General features: G+C 54.7%; 1 protein-coding gene across 5 annotated transcripts in view; it reads left to right on the top strand.

Annotated features, from left to right (window-relative positions):
* The first annotated feature begins 3,449 nt into the window (after positions 1-3,449).
* Positions 3,450-25,600, top strand: part of TNRC18 (trinucleotide repeat containing 18) — a 54,426-nt gene continuing 32,275 nt past the window's right edge. For 4 of the 5 annotated variants that reach the window (XM_066329776.1, XM_066329775.1, XM_066329778.1 and 1 more), the window contains exons 1-3: positions 3,454-3,737; positions 20,281-20,406; positions 20,809-22,614. In XM_066329776.1, the coding sequence (XP_066185873.1) occupies positions 3,536-3,737; positions 20,281-20,406; positions 20,809-22,614 (2,134 nt within the window). In that variant the 5' untranslated portion in view covers positions 3,454-3,535. Of the gene's footprint in view, positions 3,738-20,280; positions 20,407-20,808; positions 22,615-25,600 lie in introns of all 5 variants that reach the window. The other variant, XM_066329779.1, reaches the window with a different exon arrangement.

Here is a 25,600-nt window from a genome sequence, read left to right as displayed (position 1 = left end):
TAACAATAACAATAATAATTAGAAAAAGGCGAATATTCGATTGGAGGTTTGGCGTGGGGTTTTTTGCCTTTTTGGAGGGTGTTTTGCAGCAGCGATGCCCCAGCCCGGAGCTGCTGTACAAGATGGCTCCCGGCCGGGGGAAGGGGAGGAGGAGGAGGAGGAGGAAGGGCTGGAGTTCCAGAGAGGGGGGGCCCTCCCAACCGCCCCGCCCGAGCCTGTTTTTTTTCTATTTTTTATTAGCATTTCCCTGATTTATGACATGCCAACCCCCCGGCCCGGGGACAGCGGCGGGGAGGTCCGGGCGTGAAGGCATTAAACATTTATAAAATATGCTTTTAAAGCCACATAAAAGCGATCAAACCTTTTTTTTTTTTTTCCTTTTTTTTCCCCCTCACCCCCAATTCTCCCGTTTTTTTTTGGTGTTTTTTTTTTTTTTTTTTTTTTTTTTTTTTTTTTTTTTTTTGTTTATTAAAGGAGACTGGGAAAAGAAGCGCCCTCCCCTTGGAGGCAAGCGAGGTTTGAGTCCTCGCCTCTGACGCAGTTTTGCTCTTAAATATAAATAAAAACATAAATATATATTATTATTATTTATTGTTATTATTTTCGCGTTAAACCGGGGCCTTGAGCAGCGTGAGAGCTTTTCGACAAACTCGATTTTGCTTGGAACGTTTAAAAAAGAAGCAGATTTTTGGGGCTGTTTGTCCCGTTTTCTGCCGATGTCCCGGTGGGCGCCTCGAAACTCCTATCCGGGGTTTGGGGGGGGACGCTCTATTATTATTATTATTACTGTTAATTTATACCGGATTAAATTAGATTTTTTTTTCCTCCTCCCCTTTTGGGTTATAAAAGCCGATTTTTGTTTAATTAAGTAAAGAAGCGGGGGGTGGCTTGGGAGGTTCGGGGGGGTTTGGCAGAGATGGGGTGTCCCCCCCTACTTCTCCCGGAGGAGTGCTCTGTGCAGCGCGAAGGGAAAAATACATTAAAAATAGGGGTGGAAAGGGAAAATTAAATTAAAAATAGAAGGGAAAAAAAAAAAAGGAAAGAAAAGTAAAAGTTGGTGTGGCCGGCGGGCAGTGCTGGGGGGGCCCGCCCCGCTCAAAATCCAGACGGGGGGAGCGTGTGTGTCTCCTCCTCCAGCCTCCTTTTTCACCCTATTTTTGAATTTTTGGGGGGGCGGAGTCCGCAGGGAGGGCAGCGGACCCTCCCCCGCTCCCCCCCGGCCCTGAAAGGCCGCTTTGTCCGCGGCGGGGCCGTGGGAGAGGGCCCGGCGGCACTTCCCCCTGGGCCCTGCCCGGGCGGGATGAAGGATTTAACCCCCACAGATAATAAAGGGGGTCGCGGGGCGCTCCCCCCTCAGGGCCCCGCTCGGAGCGGGGGACCCGCGGCCGCTCCCCGCCAACCGCCCGCCCGCTCCGGGCGGGAGCGCGGGGGCAGCCTAGAAACAGCAGCGGGAGCGCCGGGGGCGGGGCGAGCGGGGGGCCTGGAAACCGCCGGCTGTTTACCCGCCGCTGAGTGACAGCCTGGCGGACCAATCAGAGCGCGCAGAGAGATCTCCGGCCCGCCCGCGCCGCGCCGAGAACAATGCGTGTTTCATAGCCCCGCCGCCGCCGTTTTTTCCCTCCCCCATTCCCCCGTTTTTTCCCTCCCTCCCTCCCGCCCAGCGCTCGCGCTCCCCCCCTTTTTTTTTTTTTTAATATTTTTTTTCTCCCTAATTTTTTTTTTGTTCCTCTCTCTCTCTTTTTTTTTTTTTTTTTTTTTTTTCTTTTTTTTTTTCCTTCCCTCTTCCCTTAAGCGCCGCCGAGCCGCGCGCGCGGGGCCGGCCCGGGAAAGGCGGGGGGGGCGGTGTGTGTGCGTGTGTGTGTGGAGGCGATGCTGCAGCTCGGCGGGGCCCCGCCGCTCCATGGCGCGGCCGCCACCGCGTCGCTCCCGCGCTGCTGCCCCTGAGGAGCGGAGCGGAGCAGCGGAGGAGCCGGGCGGCGGGCAGGGCGGCGAGCCGGCACCCCCAGCCCCGCACCGCCGCCATGCCCCGCGACCAGGCGGCCTGACCGCGCCGAGGTAGGATCCGCACCCAGATCCGCACCCCGAGCCCGGGGCGGCGATCCCAATTCCCCCGCTTCCCCCCCGGTGCCCCTCTTCCCGCCACATCCCTCCCCCGCTTTTTACCCCTTTTTAGCCGTTTTCCCCTTTTTTGATTACTTTCCAGCCCGGATCCTGCCGCTCCCGCAGCACCCGGGGTGAGGCTCGCCCCGAGCAGCCACGCAGGCAGGGTTTAATTAATTTTAAAATCCACTCGAAAATTGTTTTTTAAAAACCCCAACAGAGCAAAGCAGCCAGATTTTTCGGGGTGTCATTTTGCATTTCTCCTCTTTTTCCTTCTATTTTTTCTTCGTTTTGGTGTTGTTTTTTTATCATCCGTGCCCCGCGCTGGAGCTCCCGGCCGGGAGCCGGGACGGGCGGCGGGGCCGGAGCGGCGGCTCCCGGGGCTGCGGCAGCGCCTGGGGAACGTTCCGGGGAAAGCACATCCACTTTACCCCCGCGGTGTTTAGTACTTCTCGCTATCCCGGTGCAGAATACGGCGGCCGAGTGGAGCCTTTCATCAGGCTGCAAGTGCAAATATATAGTTTTATATATGTGGTTAAGGTTTTTTTTTTTTGGGGATTGGTTTTTTTTTTTTTTTCGCTATGCCGGGAAATGATAATAGTGGTTTTGTTTTCCCGAGTGAAAGCGGCGCAGGGAAAAGGAAAAATAGTAAAAAAAAAAACCCCCAAAAACCAAATAACAAGCCCAGTCGGTGTTTTGGAGCCCGTGGGAGCGAGCTCCAAAAGAGGCGAAGAAACAAGGCGGCGGGAGGGAGCCCGCGGCGGGCGAGAAATAAAGAAAAGGGGGAAAAAAATACTAAAGAACTAAAAATAAAAAGGAAAAAATAAAAAGAAGAGATATTTGAGTGGGTAGGGGTGGGGTGTTTTTTTGTTGCTTTGGGATCTGTGTGTTTGTTTTCCGGGACCAAGCGCGGTGCCGTGTCCCCGCTGGTCGGTCCCGCCGGAGCCCGGCTGCGGCTGCGGGCGCTCCCCGACCCTTGAGACAAAAAAAAGTTTAAATTCTTCAAATGTTATTTTTAAATACTTAGATTTTTTTTTTTTTTGGTCCCTGCCTTTTACCATAAGTTTTCCTTAGATACTTTTTTTTTTCCTCCCCGCTTCTTCCCTCTTCTCTACCCTCCACTCCGGCAAGATGAGAGGGTGGGTTTTGGGGGGGTATTTTTGGGACTGGCTGCGAGCAAAGGGGGTGTCGAGGCATGTCAGCTCACCGCACCTCCCCCTTCTTTTCTCCTTTGCAGGCAGCGCCGAGACCGCCGCGCCGGGGCTGGCTCCCTGCACCGCGCCATGGGACGTTTGGACGCCTTATTTTTGAAAACCATCTGATTTTTTGGGGGAGGAGGAGGAGGAGGAGGGGGGTGGGGGGCGGGGGGGGGGGCGGGAAGGCGGTGGCGGGCATCGACGAGCGATCCGGGAGACTCCGTGAAGCCGGCGAGTGGATGATGGATGGCCGAGATTTCGGGCCCCCCCGTTCGGTGCACGGCCCCCCTCCGCTGCTCTCCGGGCTGGCCATGGAGAGCCACCGCCTGGGAGCCAGCGGCCGCCTGGCCCCCGCTGCCGGGCCCATGGCTGCCGGCCTCCCCGCCGCCCTCCAGCCCGGGAAATTCCTCGCATCGGGCATCAGCCTCCACTCCCACCCGGGTAAGGCTCCGCGGATCCCGCGGCACCTCCGCGCCTTCCTTCCCTCCGCCGTCGCGAACTCGAGATCGGGCTTTAAAACCAACCCCCTCTCCCCCAAACCATTCGAAATATAAATATCGTCGTGATAATTATATATATTTATGCGCTCGCGGCTTTTTCGCGTGTTTTCCCCCCCGAGTGTTTTCGGCTTGGCGTTGTTTTGATTTGATGAAAAAAAAAAAATGGGAAATGGGGAAGAAGTACGTTAAAAAAAAAATAGGGTGATGGTGGAAAAATAAGGGAATGAGGGAAAAATAGGGGGAAAAAATCGCGCCTACCCGATAGAAATCCCCCATTCCAGCGTACGGTTTTGTTGGCTCTCAGGAAAATCCTCGCCGCGGCGGCTGCGGAATAAATCTGGGGAATAAATCCGATTTTCGGGAGAGCGGGGAGAGGTGCAGACCGAGCTGCGGAGGGACGGGACTGCACTGCCCGGCGCTGCGCTTCCAGGAGAGCCAAAAAATCCCCATCCCTGGCTGGGAAAAAGGAGTAAAAAGGGATTCTTTCGGTGATTTCTTGCCCGGTGCAGCCCGAGCCCCGCTGAGGTCCCGCTGCCCCCGGGCAGCGCTGCCGGCACCGCTGGTTTTTGATGTTATTTTTTCTTTTTTTTTCTTTTTTTTTTTTTCCTCCGCAATTCTTGTTTTTTAAACCCGCCAACAAAACTTCCATGCAGTGTGCAGTGACTGCTCCCTCCTTAGATTTTTTCCCCCTTCTCGCCGCGTTTCATCCTCGGACAGCCCCACGGCTGCATCTCCAATTAAAAAAAAAAAAAAAAAAAAAAAAAAAAAAAAAAAAAAAAAAAGAGACACCGAAATATGCGCAGTTTTTTTTTTTTCCCCACAGTCAGCTTTTTATTTATTTGCTTAAATTACTTTTGTTTTCTGGAGGCTTTTCATTTTTTTCCCCCGTTTTCCGAGCTTCCTTTCTCAGCGGCTCGGGGAGTGCGGCAGTGCCGGGAGGACGCTGCCGCGCTCTCCTGCCCACACTCCTGGCTCGCTGCTTTCCCTGGGAGGACACAAGGGATTTCTGACCGTTTGATTTCCCTCTCTGGCTCTATTTTTAATTTTTTTTTTCCGCTTTCTTTCCCCTGGGCGTGGAGAGGTGACTCGGAGTTTACTTTAGGCGTTGGGAGGGTGGCAGGTTTTGCAATAATAAACCTGCTTTTCTCCCAGCCGCCCGGGATGAATGACTTTGAAATTTGCAAACCTGATTGCCAACATCTGCAGAGAAGGAAGCAGCCTGAATCGAGGGAAAAAGATTTATTAGTTTTAGACTAGGTGGCAGTGCCAATTTCCCAGGTGCTAAGAGGAGAGGTGTAAAGCGAACGGGGCTATGAAGCCAAGCACATGGGCAAACACCTTTTTTCCTTCTCTTTTGTCTTTTTTTTTCCCTCTCTTTTTTTTTTTTTTTTTTTTCCGTGGTGGTTATTTTTTCCCCTCTCCTCCACCTCCTACTGCAGCAGAGTATGATCCTTACAAAAATTCGTCTGGACAATCTCAAGCCAAAACGAGTGTGGGTTCTTGGTATTTTTTTCATTTTTTTTTTTTTAATTGGGTAATTTTTTTTAAAGTTTTGTTTCTCCTCCCAAAGTTTCCTTTTCTGAAATTCAGGCAGGTCAGGAGAGAGGCACAGAGCTCTGGCCTCTCCAAGCTGACGGAGCTCCATGATGCTGTCTGGGAGCTTTCTTACCATACTGGGAGAAAGCCTCAGATTTGGATCCCCTCACAGAGGGAGTGAGCTGAGTGATACCTCCAATTCTTTTTTATTGTGTTCTAATTTTATTTTTAAAATTACTTTTATTCTCCTTTTTGCGGGAGTTGTTTGAAATTTCCTGCACCTCAGTGGTGCCTGGTGTCCCCGTCCGCTTCCCCGGCGCGATCCTCGCAAAGCTCGGCTTTGTTACAGCAATTCCCACTCAGGCTAAACTTCATTAAAAAGATCTGTACAATTAACGGCCGAAACTCCCGTTAAACCACAGCAGTGGGATAGGCCGGGATATTTTAGTTGTTGTTGTTTTTTACAGCTTTAACAATATCGCCTGAAATGATGATTGCTTCCTGCTACCGAGGGGCCCTTTGTAGGTTTGCGTTCGCAGTGCTGTTGGTGTGTGGTTTTGGTGCTTTTTTTGTTGTTGTTGTGTTTTCTTGGGGGGGTTTGTTTTGTTTTTAGGAGGGGTGGAATGCAAAGGCTTGTGCAAGGGGTTAAGAAAAGTGGGCAGGAGGCGAAGCCTTTAAATAGAGCCAGTTCAAACCGATCCTTAAATACCGCCGGGCTGAAGAAAGAGACTCTTGAATCCATCCCAGCGTCCTCCGAAAATAAATACGCCCCTGTAAAAATAGCATGATTGGCCATATTTGAGAATCCAGTTATGGCCGGCACCGACTCCTTGTTTTTCCCGTACCTTCTGCTGGTTCCGGCAGCCGGGCTCTGCCCCAGCGCCCAAGAACGGGCACCTGGGCTGTGTCCAGTGACCCTGCACCCTGGGCTCCTCTGGGGGGATTTCTGCTCCATGGCAGCGTTTTGGCCGCCGCCGTGCGGGCCGGGGGCACAGGGAGAGAAGCCCCTTTGTTGGAAGTGCATGGAGGGAGGAGTGAGCTGGAGGCTGAGGCGGGAGCTGAGCCGGCCTTCGATGCGGGGATGGCATTCCCTGTCCCCCCTTTACTCCTGGGCATCGCCATCTCCCCATCCCTGAGGAGGGCAGGGCGGTGCTCCCCCGATGGGTATTGTGGAGGGAAGGGACTGTTTGCAATGGAATTTCGTGCCCGGAGCTTGCTGGGAAGACGTTGCTTAAGAAAAGGCTGCAATCCATGGAATGAGGCAGCTGAGTCCATTAAAGCAAAAGGGCTTGCTCTGCTCTTCAGCAGCTCAAAATATGGAGGTTTATTGTTTTTGCTCCTTCTCTGTGCCACTGTCTTTGGGTCCTGGTCTCGGCTCCATCCCAGAGGAGCGTGTTGTTCTTGGCAGGCTCTGTGTTTTGAGGGAGGTGGAAAAGGCTCCCTCAGACGCGATTGTGAAGGGCTGCTCTGGGACTGTGTCCCTGTGTGTGAGCAAGGCTCACCCGTATCCAAAGCAAGACTCTCCGAGTTCAAAATAATATTAATAGTAATTAATAAAAATGTGCTTTTTGCTGTGTGCTGAAGTATCCTTTCTTGACTGGGGGGGGGCTGCAGGAACAGATCTGTGTTTGTATAAAAGGATGCTCAGTCTCTTCCATTAAAATACGCTTCAGAAACACTTTTCAGTGCTTGGGAAAAGGGGCACGCCACTGTGAGCAGGGCTGACTGTGTTAAATCCAGCTCCGGAGCAGTGGCTGGAAGGAAAGCAGGCAGACAGGGGGGAGAGATTTTGGTTTCTCTGCTTTCCTACTTCACATTAGCATGTGCATTCAAATGCAGGGATTTAAGGCAGATTGGCGACCGTCCTTGCTTCCAGGCCTGCTGTGCCCGGGGAGAAGTTTTCCAGAAAGCTGGCCCAGGTAGGAGCATAGGAAAAGAAATAAAAATACCCTTCCATCCCCCAGGACAGCGCTGCTGTGCCAGCAAAATCCCGCTGTAGCCATCCTTATAATGGCAAAATGGTGCTTCTGCTGAGCCCGCAGATTTTGCAGGAGGCCTTGCCGTCGGCAGTGCCAGTGGAAGCACAATTCGCTCATCAGACTGCATCCATGCTAAACTTGCTTCGTTGCTAGAGAGACCGGGATAGCATGGATTGAAACACCGGAGTGATCCGTGCCCCGCTCCTCCGCGTTGCTCGGAGCGCGATGGCTCCTGGACCAGCGGCAGCATTTTTTGCCTGTGGTTTGGTGCGGCTCTCTTTGGTCCCGTTTTGATGCTGCAAGGAAAATACCATCGGTGTTTAATGGCCCTTGAAATCGCAGTTCCCCTCCCTGCCTGCCCAGGGGGTGTGCGAGGGGCAGAGCACGGGGGGCTGCTTGGGGCAGGGGCCAGGTGTAACAGCGGGAGGAATGCGGACGGGCTGGGGACCTGCCTGGGAGGATGCTTCCCCTCCCTTGGGGCCCTGGTGAAATGAGATGCTTTTTGAGATGTGTTTTCAGGCAGAGCAGGGAGTGTGCCTGTGCCGGTGGGGCTTGGGGAGGTAGTGCTGGGCAGCGACATTGTGCTCGGGTCCCGTCACACTCTGCTCTTCACACCCGGCATCCCCAGGGCTGGAGAAAGTGCTCGGCCGTGGACTGATGTCCCTGCGGCTCCCTTGGGCTGGCGGCCAACTTGTAGGCTGTGAGGAAGGCAGGAGCAGTGTCTGGGCTGAAATGGTGGTGGAAAAAGGACTTGTGCATTTTTGGGAGTTGCCCACCTTGAGCTCCTGTGTTTCTCTGATGTCCCAGTGATTTTTCTCAAGGTCCTGGTGAACTGTGGAGTATCATCTCCATCCTTCAGGAGCAGTGGGAAGGACTGTCCAGCCTGTGCTGCATACTCTGTTAAAGTGCCCATCCCAAGCAGTGGTAGCTGGTACGGATGTTGGCCTTGGAGCATGAACAAGAGCCCAAGGGCCAATGTGGTGATGTAAACTTGCTCTGAGCAAGGTCCTGCGGGATCCTCTGCTGTGTGAGGGTTTCTAACACCTTCCCAGGTCAATGGGCGGAATCTGTCCCTGCCTCTGGTAACACGAGGCTGGTAAAGGTGTCTTTTATTAGTGTGGTTTCTAGCAGCCTTTCTCCCACTTGGACCAAGCCTTGCCTCCTACCCAGTACAGAGTCTCCTTGGTAGGGTTTGAAAACCATGGGTCCCCTCCCTGACTGATGGTGTGCCAGAGAAAATCTGATCTGGAGAATGAGCCGGCACTAGAAATCCTAGCCGGGGGTGGCATGGGGCACTGGGCAGGTCCCCGGTGTTGGGGACAAGCTCCTGCTCTTTCCCAGCAGAGCAGCTGTTGGAGAAATGGAAATTGCTGGGAATTAATCTCACTGCAAGACGTGGTTAGCAGAGCAGGGCTTTCGTAAGAGAAATTTTAGATCTCCTTCCTAGGATAACCCAGGCTAAAGCTGAAATTAATTTATAATTATATAGTAAATAACCCCCCATCTTGTCATTTCACCATCTTCTGATGAATATGGAAATGAACATTGTTAAGGGGAATTAACGTCATTATGGCAGCCTTCCAGGTGAGCGCTTTGCGGTTCGGCCGCGGCTGCGACGGGCGCGAGGGTGTCGGATCACCTCCCCGAGCTGGGGTTAGCGCCCAACGAGTCCAAACAAGGCCCCGTGTGTTTTCACTGTGTACTAAACTGGTCCAGTTAAAGCTCCGGGCAGGAGGTGGTGCAGGGAATCGGGGCCAGCCTGGCATGTGCTGACACGAAAGCTGCCGTGCCGGGACGAGGAGATGTTGGTCTGGGTTAGGTAACGCGATCCAGCATCGCCTGCTCGAGGTGCCGAGGACAAGGGAGTGCTTTGTTCAGCCTCACCGCTGAAACGGAGAGCACGGTGCCCCCTGAGCAACCTGAAAATGCAGGCGGGGTGGAGGAGCCGAGGGCAGCCCCGAGTTCCCTGCCCATTGGAGCCGGGGCGAGTGAGTAGTGCTGTGTTCAGCTGCACAGCCTCTCGCTGGCTTTCCAGCTGGGGATACTCTTTAAAAAGCGAAGTTTAGTGGGGGGACTGTTCCGGTGTGGCTGCCTCACCCTCACCATCAGTATTTGGCCGTTTTCTTTCTGCCCGTGTTTCCTCCCATCCCCATGTTTCTGACTGGCTTTGCTCCGGGACGGCACAGCTGGATGTCTCGCAGGCATCGCGACGCACCCACCGACGCCGTGCTTCTCTGCTGTTTATTTGCTTTGCTTATTGTTCTCTTCTCCCCAGCTCTTAAACACCAGAGAGGGCAGCCACCCAGGCCCTTTAGCTCCGTCCCCGTGGGCGCTGGCTGGGGGACGCGCGGCAGGAGCCCCGATCCGGCAGCGCCGCGGCGGTGACAGTTGGGCTCGCTCCCCACGCCGCCAGGATCAGCTGTTGGGTGCACAATATGCTCCCGTTTTCCTCTCCAGCTGTTGCTGCTGACGGTTATGGGAAGCGAAAGGTAGTTGGGAGTTTGGCACCGCTAAATCAGGGAAGTGATGGGCAGAAAAGGAGGGGCCTCGGGGAGGGGGGCTCAGTGTGTCTGAGGCTGGGTTTTGTTTAAATCCAGCCAGATTGAAATAGTGGCAAAAGGGATTGAGGTGACCTTGGGAATAAATTTTTATTGCCAGCGTAGCAGTGGCCAAAGAGCCATTTTGAGGGAGCTGGATGCAGGCAGGCAAGCCAAACATGGTGGGCTCCGAGCAAGGGAAGGAGCGATATTCAGGAGGGAATATGTCTTTTTAGAGGAATAACAGCAGTTTTAAGGCACTCAGCTCTGTCTTTTTGGAGCTCTATCCGCAGCAATTTCTGCAAAGGTTGCTCCTGCTTCTGCCTCCATCCATCTTATCCTGATGCATCCCTGCCAGCAAAGAATGCTTTTTACCTTCAGTAGTTGGATGTATTGCCCCTAATTCCCTTCATGCCCCCATCCCTTCTCAGTAGAAATCCCCATGACTTGAATATGTTTTAACACATTTGGTTTAATCGCTTTTAATTAAAAAAAAAATAAAAATAATAATGGCAGTGGCCATTCTGCTGGGGAGGGAGGATTTTGGAGGGATTGGGCTGTGTGCTGCTCACAGGCAGTGCCAGTCGCTGTGTGTGGATGAAGCAGAGCTCCTGTGTTATCACCACGCAGTGTGTGTCATCCCGGTGTTTGTGTCCTGGTCTGCTGGGCGTGGGGACATCCCACACTCTGTGTCACACACAAGCCAAGCAGATAATGCTCCAGAGAGTAGAGATGCAGGGCGGTGAGTAAAGAAGGGTGCAGGCACTTGCCGGGGTGCCGGTGGAAGCCCCGGCTCCTCTGGGATGGGCAGGGCACGCTGCCGGGCTCCCGGAGTGTACGGCGTGCCGGGGTTTCCCTTCGCAATCCCGGCAACTGCAGCGGGGCTTTCTCCCTAATGAGATTAGTGACACAAAGCAGCAATTCTTCTGCTACTTTTAATGGATGTTCGGGGTTTGTGTGGGATCGGAAATTCCTACTTTCATCAGATGAGCCCTCTCTGTGACTATTTTGTGGACAGATCTTCCTTTCCTCAGCTTCAGGGTTGACAGTCTTATTGGCACAAGTGTTTCAGGCGCGCCCCTCCTGCCCTCCTCTGCCGCCTGTTCTCCTGAGCCCTGGACATGGTGGATTTTATCTTCTGTCCTGCTTTGAGTCTCGCCATCACCCCAAGATGCTTCCATCTTTGGAGGACACGAGAGCTTGGTGGCCTTCCTTGGACACACTAAATGCAGCTGGGAGGAGGGAGAAATGCCAGAGTCACTGTTGAACCATTCTTGCTGGTATTCCTTGGTCTTCCTAGTTAAGATATGCAAGCACATACATGGGTGTGTATGTACATATATATAGGGCACCCATGTAGTGCCTCACCTGATGGAGGGCTGGCCGTCCCTGCCTGGTGTCATCGGGGCCAGCTTGGCATTTTGTCAAGAGCCCAAGGGCTGTGCTTCAGTTTGGATACGGATTTGCATAATTCATCAGGAATTAAACCTCACTGCCATAATATTTGCCCGTGCGTTTATCTCCCATTATCAGCAGTGAGGAGGTGTGGGGTCCTGGGTGTTTGCTGGCCGCAGATACACCTTTGCTTCATGATTTAATGCATTTTTGGTGCAGAAGAGGGGATGTGGGCTGATGTTCAGGAGGGTGTGGGAAGGGCAGGAGCCTCTGGAAGGAAAAAAAGGCTGAGAGTGGGGTCAAGAGGAGAGGCTTGGCAGAGGCTGAGCTTTTGAGCCTGGTTTCCTAAGGAAAAGAGTCTTATGAGATTGTGATCCATGTGTAGATTCCTTTCTTCCACCCCCAAATGCCTACAGCCCATTGCTGAACTTTTCCCAGGGTGGTTTAGGTCCCTGCAGATGCTGTTTAAGTCAGTGCTGGGCTCTGGGAGAGGAATGCATTCACTCCTGTGGCACACAGAGCAGCACATGTGGGAGCATCCAGCTTCACCTTGCACTTACTGTGTCCTGGCTATGCGCTGTGCAAGGGGAATCATGAAGCTGGAGCAGATGAATTTGTTTGGGTCATTGGCAGTGTCCTTGCTGCAGCCCTGGGGTGTTTCTTGGAGCTGATCCTCTCTTGCTGCTGGCCCCCCTGTGTTGCGCTCAGTGTCTCTGAGCACACAGACAGTGGTGGTGTGGTGCCCAGGTCTGATGGTGGGGCTGTGCCTCAGTTTCACCTTGCAGTGCCAGCCCCTTTGCAAAGCCCCCCGAGAGGTGCTGAGCCACAGCAGCCGCTTTGCAGACAAGAGGGTTTAAAATAAGCAGCGACGGAGGCTGCGTCTCCCGGGCTTTGAGTCATCCCGGCTCGTGCTGACTGCGCCTGGCAGGAGCCTGGGAGGCAAAACAAACCCACATCCAGCTGCCACCTCCCCGCCAGATGTTAGTGCTGGGGTGGCTGGTTGGGTTTTGGTGGGAGCAGATGGAGCTGCTGTGGGGAGGTGCCACCACTCTGGTGGCTGTGGTGACACCCTGGTGGGACTGATGGCTTGGGGCAGTCCCCAGCTTGGGGACATGCAGCTGGGCCATTGGGAGGAAGGGGTGAGATGAGCAGCCCTAGTCTGGCACTGGGCAGACCTGGGTTTGCAGGATGGAGTGTGCTGAGGCTCCTTCCAGCACTCCTGGCCTTGGTCATGGTGGGACCTTTCTTTCTGGCTGTCACTCTGGACAAGAGGACAGGCAGGGAGGAACCCAGGGGTGATCCTGCAGTGAACCCCCACTCACCACCGCACGCAGAGGTAAGGCAGCCAGGACAGTGGGTGTCCATGGCCAGTGATGAGATGCAGAGAGGAGCAGGCAGGTGGCATTTACCTTTCCGTGGGCACCTGGTGTGTGTCCAGGGCCGGTGCTGCCCATCACACAGCAGTGTTTAATTTCTCAATGGGAGGGCAGGGAGATGATGCTGCACAGTCCCATTTAACCTGCTGGTGACCTGATCTTAAGTCACTGTGGCTGAAAATAGACCGTGTTCCCTCCAGGGCACGGCTAATGGTGCTGGGAAAGCTGGGATCTCTCTTTGAAGGCTGATTTAATTGCTGCTGGCAGGCTCTCGGTGCAGGTGATGTGGGGACCAGCACCACCGGTGCCATCCCACAATAACCTCCCCCACCGAGCTCCTGTAGCTCTCCGGGCTCTGGCAGCGAAGGGTAACGAGCTCTTTTCTAGTGAAGGCACGGGACACTGTGTGGGTGGTGCCGAGTAAATATGCGGGGACGGCTCAGGGAGGAGGGGACTCACTTGTTTGTATCATCTTCTGCACTGAGTCTGGGTGATTTAAAAAAATAATAGTATTTTTAAAAATGGGATGGGTTTAATTTCTGTGCTTAGGAAAGAGGAGGAGCACCTGTACTGAAATGTGCATCCAGGGCCAGGAGCAGAGTGGCTAAAGAATCTTCAATGTGATGAAAGATGAACCAGGGCAAAAGCATTTTCATGCTGTCCTAAAAAATCAGGAGAGAAAGGCAAGGCTGCAATCCAGCAGCCAGGTTCTGCATTCCTGAAGATTCTGCTAATCAGTTTGAGAGTTTAAATTACTATTTTTTTCCATTTCCATATACAGCATATTAGTAAATGTGCAGCTGAAAACTCCACTGTGTCACTCCTTGCTGTTTAAGGAGAGCTGTGGGGTTGTGTGGTGAGAGCCTGGAGGTTTTGGTGGACCCCTGTTGGGGCGTCAGGTTTAATTATGCCAGCAGAAAAGGAGAGACATCCGACGTGGTGGGGGATTTCAGGCTGGGGGCATGTGGGAGAAGCTTCTGCTGTAACAGTTGGCAGTGACCCAGGAGCGTTGACACTGGTTTGAGTGTCAGGATTAGCGTGGGACCAGATCGGTGCTTCCCAGCCCCCATGTTTCAGGCTGTTTCAGGACTGGCTGCACATCATGTCAAGAATCCCACTGGGATGGTTTCCATCTTGGCCCCTCCAGTGTGAGGAAAAGCCACCGTTGGTTTGCCAGAGTAATTCATGTCCCTACCTGGGTGGCTTCTTGCTGTCCCCATGGAGGTGCTGTTGATGGGGAGCAGGTGGATGACCTGGGGGATCTTCAGAGTGTCCTATTGGTGTCCTTTTCCTGAGGCATTGGCATACCTTGGATTGCCTTTGTTTTGTTGTGTGGTGGAAGCTATGTCTCCAGGACATTGAGGCAGAACTAGGTGTGAACACCAGTCCCTTGAGCCCTTCCATTTTGTGTCCCTTGAGCCACTTCCCATTTCCTCCTCCCCTGCCATCTCCAGGCTGTTGGGGCTGTTCCAGCTCTGGGGTGAGGAGGTGAGTGGCAGGGCTCAGGCTGATGATATTTATTTCCGTGGAAGCAGGGAACCCCCCCATGCCCTGTGCTCACACCCTGCCCTTCAGTGTCCTGTGGCTGTGAGGGGCTGGTGATTCACCACGAGGGTGACATGGCAGGAAAATCATGGCATGGCACGGGCACAGGGGGAATGGCTGCGGGAGGGCTGGTCGGAAACCTGGCGCAGTGTTTCTGTGTTGACGCAGCTGCGAGTGATAGTAAATATTGAGCAAGAGCCACTTAAAAATAAAGCAGCCTGGACACAGATTCCCACGTGGAATAAAATAAAATTAAAAGAAACAATAGAGAGCTGTGCTGAGCTGGAGGGAGAATTCGCCTTGGCTTTTAAGGTAGTGATTTTTGCAGCTGAAGGAAAGCGGCGCGGCGCTGTTCAAGCCAGCAAAGTCTGGGAGTGTGGACCCCCCGCCGGAGGATGCTGTCTCCGAGCTCACCAGGGCCCTTAGAAGATTAAATGGGGAGTTAAATTGCCCTGGCTGTTCTGGATCCTGGGGATGGGGATCGAAGGCTTTCAGGGGATGCAGAGAATTGAGGCTGTAAATTAGGGCTTTGAAGCTACTGCCAGTCCCGTGGCGTGGGGCGTAAATATGGCTTTTGGGGCGGTTTTCGTCATGGAGAGTGGTGGGCTGTGACAGCAGCTTGGGGCTGCTGGGGACAGGGATAGGGAGCAGCCACCGCTGGAGTCCAGGCACATCTGATCCGGGGGCTTTGGTTTCAGCCCGGCATGTTCAGGGGCTCGTATCGCTGGTGTCTCGTGCATGGCACAGAGTCAAAGCGGCTCCGGTGCCTCGGGTGTCACTGGAGCTGCCCCGGCAGGCAGGGGAGGAGGTGGCAAAGATTTACACTGTCAGCACTCCGGCTCGCAGCTGTTTGCAGCCATAAATGTGTGCATGAGGAATAGCTGTGGCTGTGCCTCACCGAGCTGCACGGAGCAGAGATGGGGAGGTGTGTGCTGGAGAGGGAGCCCTGAAAGTCTTCCCTGGGAATCTGCTGCTTCTGCAGGGAGAGGATAAGGGATGCACTGATGGTGGTTAGCACAGGCAGCTGGTGTGGTGCCCGTCCTGCTGGTGGTGGGAAGGTACTCACTGTGCTTGGACCTTCCCTGCTTTCCTCCCCTCCCTCCCCGCCGGGGAGGACGTAAGCGTTTATCCAGCTGTTTGTGGTGTGGACTGTTGTCCCAGTTGGCTGCCTGTGAGGCACTGTGAGCCGGACTGGGGAAGAGGTGATTGTGCTCCCGGCCAAGGGTGGCTGCAGCTCCTGCTCTGTGCTGCGCCCAGCAGCCAGCTGAGAACTGCAAATCTCCCTTGAGCGCCCAAGTTCAAAACATCCCATGGAAATAAACCCAAATTCTTGCCACTGTGTTTCTCAGCCCTGCTGGGCTCAGGTTGGAGGGTCCAAGGGGTCAGGCTTTATAGCTCAGGCTCTTCTGAGCCACAGCCCCTTGCAGAGCACTGTGTGGTGCTGGCCTGAGTCCTGGCAATGTGTCCATCCATCGTGGCCCAGGGAGGATGGGGAGAGATGCCGGCGGTTGGAAATATTTCATAAGTGGCAGAAACATGTAACGGGCAGATGTGGTGATGGGAGAGAATTACTTCACTTCTCCCGGGGTGCTGGAAGCCACTGGTCTTCCGGTGGTGCCAGGGCTGTGGCTTCTCAGACAAGGATGGCTCATGCCCAGTGCTCAGCTTCAGGGTGTGCTTTGCAGCCAGCAGTTCATGTGGCCACCTGTTATCCCACACCAGGGCTGTGCAGCTGTGCTGGACTTTTTAAAAGGTCTTTTCCAACTGGAAAGGTGTCCCAGGGTGTGAGGAAAGGATTTGTGGATGCTGCTTCTCTCTGGTGTGCTGGTGCTCTTGGTTAGTTTGGAAACATGGAACTAGACTGCGGGAGTGAATTCCGCATTGAGCCGTGCCTCCGTGTTGCTCTCACTGCCCTTGACCCTTCACTGGTGTCCAAGTGAGCTGTCCCCTCTGTAGCATGTTGGCAGCAAGTGTGGAGAGCAGCATGGGGATGGTGAAGGGGCCTGCTGGTCACCTATGGCCGAGGAGGGGTGGAGCAGCTTTCCCAGTGCTGGCAGACACCTGGGTCACCTCAGGCGTGCAGCCTGGCTCATTGGCTGGGGCTGTGTCCATGGGGGAGATATGTTCAGTTCAGCATGCTGCCTCCAGCTTGCCCTCCTCCTGGCTGGCTCTTTCACAACCCAGGCTTGGACTGATTTGTCCAGCTGAGACTGAATTTTAGGCTCGAAGTGTGAGGTGCCAAGTTAGAGAAAGCCCCACGGGTTTAGAACTCCGGGTGACCAGTGGCAGCCCCCTCTGCTGCAGGCGTGGCCGCCTGCCCTCTTTCCCCAGCTCTTCCTGGCTGTGCTTTCTGTCGGCTCCCTCCTCACAGGGACCTCTGGCAACCCCAAGCAGGCTGAGCACGTGGGGTCTGTTTCCCTCCCACTTCCCACAGCGTGACCTCTGGCCTCCAGACGTTTGGTGTGTGGTTTGTGTGGTCGCTGGTATCTCATCTCCTCATCGGTCACATCCCCCCTCGGTGGTGAATCACCCGAGGCCGTACCTCTTCCCCCAAACCCGTGCCGTTTTGGAGAGCTGGGCAAAGATGAAGAAGATGTTTTCAAGTGGGCTGACACATCTGCACCCGCCAAGTTCCTCTAATAACAGCCTTTAGTGATTTATGTCTCAATTGTGCAGAACAGGTATGTTTTATAATCTTGGAGCTGGAAAGGAGGACAGGTGTGCTCATCCACTGCAGCAACTGGAGCATCACAAGAGTTGCTGTTTGGCTGCTGGCTATAGGGATAAAGTGGTTTGAGGGATGATCTCTGTGCCCTGAGCCCTTCTACCCTCAGAGGTGGGCTGCTTTGGCTCATGTGTGTCCCTGCTGGCATGAGGTAAGTGTTGGTGGTGCCTTTCCCAGGCGGTCAGAGGCCGAGCTGATGGGCACACGCATGTGTTTGGCGTGGTGTAACTTGGCAGAGAAGGGGGGGCACAGCCAGCCTGGGCTTGGCAGTGCTGCCAACTCGCACCTCCCTGCCTGTGCTGTGGTGCCAGACCGCCTCTGGGCAAGCAGTCGGCTGGAGGAGCGTGGCTCAGCCTGCTGAGACCTGTCGGCGTGTCCCTGGGCAAAGCGGATCTTGTGCTGGTTCAGCAAACACTCTGGCCCCAGGCAGATGGAGATGGTTGTGGTTTCCCCTTTTCCCCTCCCTTTCTCCTGGCAGAAGCCCATGGTTGGGGTGAGCTGTGCGTTGCTCATTGCGGTAGAATTTCTCCCCTTGGCATCGCTTTCTGGCACGGAGATCCAAGGAGGCAGCAACTCACCCGCGGCCGCCTCCTGCGAGTGCAGCTCCTCAGCACATAGAGGAGCAGCTTCACCTCCAGGTCCTGCCCAGGGCACTGGGGCAGCAGGTTTTGGGCTACGTGTGAGTCTTATGCCAGCAGCCCGTCGGCGTGGCTGCCGGAGGGCTGTACGGAGGAAAGGATGTTCTGGCAGGCCCTCGAGGTTGGATTTGCATTTCATCCTCAGGAAAGCTGTGGTTTGGATTCCTGCTCCCTACTCCGGCTCTGGTTCCTGGCAGGGAACAAGCCAGGTAAATACAGCCTATGCAGCTTCTTCAGGCACTTTGCAAGGGAAAACAGTGTCACTGGTAGACCCAAGGCTGGAGTTCAAGTGGTTCTCTGGTTTTACTGCTGGTCAGCTGCATGATGCACCTGCTTGTGCCTCAGTTTCTCCACCTGCAGAGCTTTGGAGTGTGCTTTGAGCTCTTGTGCTGAGCTCATGCTTATCCAAGGAGCAGCGCTGCTGTTGCAGGCCTCTGGAAGTTACTGGGAAGAGCTGCCTGGTGTGAGGTGACTTTGGGGGTTGGCTGGTTGCGTCAGCTCAGTTCTGCTGCTGTTTCCCAGCTGGCATGGTGACACTGCCCTGCAAGGTTCCCAACCTGTCCATCTGAACCTGTCCTCTGGCTGGACACTTTGCATTCCCCCTCCTGCTCCTGCAGCCTCAGCTGAGGCTGGGTCATTGTAGCAGGATGTGATGGTGCTGACAGGGGAGGAAGCCCCAGAACATTTGAGGCTGGGACTGAGCCTGTGTTATCCCTGGGCAGGATTTGATGGCAGAAGCAGGGAGATACCCTCATAGGACCAGGTGACTGGTACCAAACTACTTCTTTGGGTGTCAGTAACTTAAGCTGTGTGCAAGTGTCCCTGTGCCTGGTGGCAGTGCTGGAGTGTGTCCCTTCCCTGGAGCCCTGCAGGTGGCTTCAAGTCCTTGCACCACGTGCGAGTAGGGACATGCCATGGGCATCTGTGCACAGTGGTGTCTGCAGCACGGGACATGTCTCTCCATGATCCCTGTGCCGGTGTTTCCGCCTGCTGGAGCAGCTGCAGCTGGGATTGACGTCTGGCTGGGAGAAGGGGCTCACGTGGGGACGTCTGTGGCCAGAGCCTCCGGCCTCGTGTGGCATGGGGTGCTCTGGGGGCTTTGCCATGCTGCAGCCATGTGCTCTGCCAGATGGGACTCGCCTTCCCTTGGAAATGTGTCACTCCTGCTCCAGATGCTGGCTTGTTGCCAGCCCAGTCCTGCCGGAGCGGTGACAGTGACACGGCTGAGGCATATACAGCGTGGAGTGGAGCTGCTCACAGCTAAGCTGGGTTCTACCCAGCTCTCTCCAGCTCTGGAGTAAGAAAAGGTGTTTGGAAATGCTTCAGCGTGGAGGTTTTGCGGTTACCAAGGAGAGGCGTGGATGTGTGTGCGCACTTAGCGCCCTTGCAGCGCTGTGCTCAGGGTTAAGGAGCCGATTTTACCTGCTGGGAGCGGGCTCTGCATTGGTCTGCACGGGCACAGCAGCTGCCCTGGTCCCGCTGCTGGAGGGGTTGGCGTGTGCGGGTGATGCCGCTGGGATCTGTCGGGCGATGGATGCGGGCCAGGAGCTGCGCGGAGCGCCGCGTCGGTGAGGCACATATGCCGGGATGCAAACATGTACGCCAAAGAGATCCTGGCTGTCTAAATAATGTGAAATATTGACTAGCTCTCGCAGATGGTGCTCCACGTGCAGCTTCGGGGACTGAACTTCTCCGTCTCCCCTTGGGTTTTGATGTGATGTTGTTTTGAGCCAGTTGGATGCTGGACTCTTGACAAACTTGTTGCCTGGTTGCTTTCAGTGGGACTGTTGAATTTGGGGGAGGTTGGTTGCTAATGCGGGCTGAGGGGAGGGGAGGAGGGTTGCAGAGGGCCTGACTTGCTCCTTCAGGTTCTCCTGATGGCTTTTACTCAGTTTTTAAATTATGGTCTGGGATACTGGTTCTGGTCGAGGGTTGGGTTTGTAGTGTTGCATGGGTGTCGTTTGGTGGCAGTGTTGGAGAGGAATTGCTGCCTGTAGCCAACAGTGTGTGTTATTACTACTATTATGGTGATTGTGTTCACTGAGGAAATGCTGATGAGGGCGATTTGCATGAGGGTGTTCCTGGGGACCCAGGACATCCAGACTGCTGACAGCAGGGTCATGAGGATATGCTGCTTTCATATCAGCTCGTGGATAGTTGTCACACTTTCTCCTCTGTTTTGCCTTCCTCTGGGATAAGATGCTGGTTTGGATACATGAAATTGTGCTCTTTGGGAGCTGCTCTGGAGGATGCTCTCATGTTTTCCCCAAAGCCTGTCCCCAGTGCTGGGCACCTGAGTTGTGTTGGTAAAATTGTGCTGGCACGGAGGTCTTATCATAGCTCTGGAAGCACGCTGGAGAGTGCCCTCACTCATAGGTTTCTGTAGTTGTGATAAAACATCTTATCAGCCAGGTGGTTTGGTCACCTTCCTGAGCTGACCCCTCAGGTGTTAGGCTCTGCTCAGGAAGCAGCATGCTCCATTCGCTGCAGAGTTGGAGTCCCTCAGAGGTGCCCAGGTTGATCTGGGGCACTCGCAGTGCGGGGTCAGTTCCTGAAGTGGGGTCCCCGAGCCGGGTCCCTGCCCTGGGCTGTGTGTGCTGTGTGTCACCGCGTGCGTCCCCACCGCCGCCGCCGCTCCTGGCGTGTGAGGGACCGACAGCCACAACAGTCTGTGCTCCTGCGGGGCTTGTTCCAAGGCAGCGTGCTGCTCGGGATAAAACATGTTTCTCTCTTCTGTTTCCCATTTTCTGCAGGCTTTTCCCATCTGCCTAACGGTCTCTACCCATCGTACATTCCCCTGAGCCACCTCGAACCTCCCAGTGCCGGCAGTCCGCTCCTGGCCCAGCTGGGACAGCACAGCCTCTTTGAGTCGCAGAAAGGTGAGTCTGGGGTGCAGTGTGCCCTTCCCATCGGTCACCCCAGGGTTCTTACCCTGTCCTTTGGGCTTCTTTGGCTGCTGGAGCGTTGGGGGTGAAGAGTAGGAACCGCCTTGGGTGATCAGCCGGGATGTTTCCTAGGCTGAGCAGTACCACGGTTTCGGATGTGGCTGATCCGTAGGAAAGCTGGCCAGGTCCCTCCTTGAAGCCCCAGTGTGCATCAGAGACAGGGCTGTCTTGCATCCCACACAGAGGAACCTGCTTTGGTTTCCTTTGCCCTGGGCATTTTTGTTTAAGACATCCTTGAAATCCACTCTTTTCTGGTTTGCCACCTCTTGCCTGTCTCTGTGTAGGACTGAAGGGGTTTGGAAGCCTGTGATAATTTTGCTTGCTTTTACTCTGCAGATGGATTCTACCTGTCCAGCCACGCAGGCCAGTCCGCTTTGCACCCGCAGCCTCCCCTGTCAAGGACCGTGGGCAGCCACACGCCGAGCACTTTGCTCCGGGAAAAGGACCTTGGGCAGCTGCACAAGAGCTCGAAAGAAGGCCTGAAGGACCCCGGTGGGAAGGAGCGGGCATGCCGGAGCGATCTGTCCCTGCCCTTTGCCAAGAAGGAGAGCAAGCCGAAGGAGGAGCCCCGACCCCGCAGTGTGGTCGACCTCACACAGGACACCAAGCCCGACAGCGACCGGAAAGTGAGCGTGGTGGAGAAGGCGGTGAAGGTCGGCGAGCGTCTCTCGCCGTTCCTGGCTGAGCACATGCCAAATCGGGGCGCAGGCAGTGGGGAACCCAAGTCCAAGAACCCGCTGCAGAGCTCTTCCCTCAGCAACTGCAACGGCGGCGGGGACCCCATGCTGAAGGTCCTGGGTGCTGAGCAGGACCGCTGTGCCAAGGACCCCGCTCGGCACGATGAGAACATGAGGCCTTCTGCGCACGCCCACGCGGAGCGGCTGAAGCGGGGAGAGCCCCTCCTGCCCTCCGTGGGCGCTTTGCACATCTCCTGTAGCTGTCCATCCCCACACCCCTCGCAGACGGGGAAGATGACGCCGGCCACAACATTCCCTCCGCAGCCCGTCCATTCCAGCATGTACACCATCTTCCCGCCGGCCAAGGAGCTGGGGAGGGAGCACAAAGTAATCGCCCCCACCTTCGTGCCTTCGGTCGAAGCCTACGACGAGAGGAGCGGGCCCATCCAAATCGCCTCGCAGGCCCGTGACAACAAGGGGAAGGACAAGGACCTTGGCAAGGTGGGGGTGTTGCAGTCACCCACAGAGCGGTGCCTTGCAGATGCCTCCCGCACACTCTTGTCCCAGGACTTTTCTTGTCACAGCGATGCCAAAAGGATGGAGGTTCTGAGAGAGAAGGGCTCGGTGATCAGGACAAACTCCATGGCACTCAAGAGACAGGTCACTTCAGAGCCCTTCCTCAACCGGCCAGGGCTGGGCTCTCCGGAGAGCAGGGAGTTCCTGGCCTCCAAGGATTTGCTGAAGCCGAGTCCAGAGGCAGAGCATCGCCCCTGCGAGCGGGACCGCTTCCAGCGATCCAGCTCCAAAGAAGCAGCAAAGGTCTATGGCACTTTGGACTCTTCCCGGCAGCACCTGGACCACGGTCAGCTGAAACCGCCCGAGCAGAAGTGGAAGCCCTTTGAGATGGGCAACTTTGCCACCACGCAGATGGCGGTGCTGGCCGCGCAGCACAACCACGTCAGCCGGGTGGAGGAGGAGGCCAAGAAGGTCTACCTTGACCCCAGCGGTTTGCCGCGGTCCTCGGTGGTGGGCTCGCGGGGCGCTGCGGACGTCCTGCACCCTGCCTCACATGGCGAGGGCTCGGCCATGCAGAGCCTCATCAAGTACAGCGGCAGCTTTGCCAAGGAGACGGCATCCCGGCAGAGCTGCGGCAAGAAGAGCCCCTTTGGGGGTTTGGGCAACGTGAAGTTGGACTCTGCACAGCTGGGAGCCTCCAAGGTGCAGCAGCTGCTGCTGCAGCAGCCTGCGAAGCAGCTAAAGAGGGACCCTGAGAGACCCGAGAGTGCCAAATCCTTCGGCCGTGAGAGCATTGGCTCCCAGGGCGAGGTGGAGGTGAGGCACTTGCCTGTTGGCATTGCTGTGGCTGTGGCCCGGCAGAAGGACAACAGCAGCAGCAGCGGCAGCAGCAAACTGGGGCCCAGCTTGGCAGACCGGGATCGCTCGCTGTCTCTCAGCAGCATCAAAGGTAGGTTCCCCAGGGCTTGTCTCAGGGGCTTCCCTGGAGGATCTGTTCCCTGGCAAGAGCAGCCACCCAGTGCAGGCTGTGTGCCATGAGCTGAGTTTGGCGTTTTCAGCTGCGTTTGCCTCCCTTGTCAGACAAGGACATGTTGTAAACCACAGTGGGAAGCAATACTCCATGTCAGTCTCCTGTCCCTGCGTCCTTCCCCTCTGGCCACCTCTGAGGACAATCCTGCTCCATAAGTTTGATCCATTAGCAAAGGGAATGACAGAGAAACCACTCAAACCATCTTTGTGCTGGTGTTGTAATCTCGTGATTTTGATTTAAGCTGTGGTGCTGGCAGGAGGGGGCTGGCACCAGAGAGATTTTGGTTCTCTGCTTGGCTTGTATAGCAAGATAACACCCGGGGGCTGCCTGGCACGGGGCTCTGGTGTGCCAAGGAAGAATGCCAAGGCAAGTGGCTGGCAAGCAATGGTTGGCTTTCCATTTTTAGCCCTTGCCTGCCCCATTTTTTTTCCTTTGTCCCCCTCTCCCGAACTTCAGTGGCAAGAAGCAGTTTCCCTCAGGCAGCAGCCCCTCTCCCCATTCCCATCGCCTCCCAGTGCCCTCCCCACAGCCGGGCAGGAGCTGAGGACCTCGTGGGCAGCACAGGGAGCTGTTTGTTCAGCCGTTCAATCGTCCCAGACGCTCCCAGCTTGCGTTAAATGTAATTTACTGAGCCGAACTAAAAGGCTGCAAACAAGGGTTGAATTCTGGCAGGCCTCTGGGCTCGTTGCTAAGTGATGCAGTTGGCTTTCAGACAGAAAACAAGACTGCTTTTCTCCTCCTCTCGCCCCCCAAATGCTGCCCCCCCCTTTGTGTGCCAGGAGATATTCGTCTAATAACATTAGCTTGCTTGCGCTGAGTGGACGGTGCTTGAATGTTTAGACCTTTTAAGAAGGAGAAAGCAGGCTTTAGTTGGCTAATCTGTAGTATTTGGCAAGTAAAATACAAGTATTTAGTACCGGGCATTGGTTGTCAAGGGAACGGACCTAAGCCTTTCCTCCATGCATAACTGATTGAATTTTTCTATGCAGTCCGTGCGTCATGTTCATATATATAGACAGAATGATCATTCACTGTCTGGACAATCATCGTTCTGTCCAGAAAAGGGACTGTCCTGTTGGTGGGATGGAGGCTGGGCGGGAATTAGAGGTCCTTCAGTGTTTGTGTTTGGATGGAGGGGGTGGAAAAAAAGATTATAAACTCGTTTAGAAATAATGGAGCATAAGGAGTGTAGATAGGCGAGGGAGGAGCCATGATAAAATAACAAAATAACGCATTTCTAATGAAAGGCTGAGGGTGGGGGTGTACTCACCTTATGCCAAGGAAGGAAGGAAGGGAGTCTGTGAGCTCTCCAAGGAATTGCTCCATATTGCTGACACCAAAGAGACAGCTGGGCATTGACTGGGGGAAAGAAATAGGAAAAGGGGCTCCAAAGGGGGAAAACCTGGGCTAGGGTGTGGAAAGGGAATGCTGGCAGAGAGGCAGTGGAAGATGCTTAGGCTCCAAAGGGATTTGTGAGCCCCTGTACTGTGGAGGTTGAGGAGTAGAAGTGAGCAACAGAGGCTGTGTGGGGCATCATTCAGTGAGTCAGGGAGGGGCTGGTTTGGGTTGGTTGGGCTGCACGTGGTGTCCTGGCAGGCTGTGAGGGAGATGTGGTGACCCTGGAAAGTCCTTGGGGAGGGAGTGCTGTGTGCCAGGTTTTAAAGCATCTTTGTTCTCTGCCTGGAGCCTGTGGAAGGAGCCTTGGGGAAAGGAGCTGGGAGAGATGTTGTCTTGTTCCTGGATTCCTTCTGACAGTAAAAGCTGAGGGAATTGGAGACTTGACAGCAAAAAACCCATGGGCTGTCCAGGTTTGTGGAAATACACACTAGAGCTCTCCTTGAAAAGACTGCCTGTCGGCAGAATAGACTTGATGTTCCGAGATGGTTTCCCGTGTGCCAAACCATATCCAGACAGGAGAGCGGGGACCCTGGGAGGGGCTGCTGGGGTGCAGTACTGCAAGGCTGAGTCCTCTCTGCAGGTGCAGGGCTGGGATTTAGGAGTGCATTGTATCACCAAAGCATAGTGCAGAGAGGGGCAACAGGGAATTGTGTGAAAAATGAGTGCAAGAAAGAAGCTAGTAAAAAAACTAGGGAAAAGCAAGCTTAAAATCAGGCAGCTGGAGTGAAGACCTTGGATAAAGGGAAGGGTGGCCTCAATACCTGGTCTTGGCAGAGCCAAGCGAGGCTCTGCTGCTCTCTCCTATGAAGGTGCCTCCTAACCTCTCAGAGATGCAGCTGCTACCATGCCAGGCTGTATTTGCAAGAGCTGTGCTGATTGTGGACAAGTGGTTTCCCCAGCCAAACATCCAGCCCCCTGTTTGGATTCCTGCCCTCATCTGCCATATGTGTCCCTGCCTCATCAGACCCTTTCTTGTTGCATGTCTCAGGGGGGATGCAGGTTCCTGCTGATGGTTGAACTGCAGAGTGGAGCATGCTGGTTTTGTGAGGGTCTGTATTGTTGGTTCTGCCTGTTGCAGGAGGACAGGGATTCAGAGCATATTCAGTGCTCCCAGACTGATTTACAAGATCAGGAGCTGCTTCAGAAGTGCAGAGATAAAATCCTTCCCCTCTCTGAGATTTGCTAAGCAGGACTGTGTGGTTTGATGCAGGATTTAGCTGCATCTCAGCTCTTGCTGTGCTAGGAAGTCTGCCACTGTCCTTCAGCACAGTGGTCTCTTTGGTCCTGTTGCTCCCAGGCTGGTGGCTGTGCTGTGCTGGTAGGCCAACCTGGCGTGGCAAGTAGTCTCTTGATGTCTTGGAGACATGAATCTCAGAACACAGGCACTTAGGTGCTACCAGGAAAATACTGCTTTAGTGAGAATATCTTGATTACACAGAGAGCCTTTCCTGGTCTTTCAGCATTTGAATCTGGAGCATCCTTGGGGACACTGGTGTTTGTATATACT

Source organism: Sylvia atricapilla, chromosome 15 (genome assembly GCF_009819655.1).
Source record: "Sylvia atricapilla isolate bSylAtr1 chromosome 15, bSylAtr1.pri, whole genome shotgun sequence".
In the NCBI taxonomy this organism is placed as follows: Eukaryota; Metazoa; Chordata; class Aves; order Passeriformes; family Sylviidae; genus Sylvia; species Sylvia atricapilla.
The sequence above is the reverse complement of the archived record's forward strand: the minus strand, read 5'-3'. Positions and strand labels throughout refer to the sequence as shown.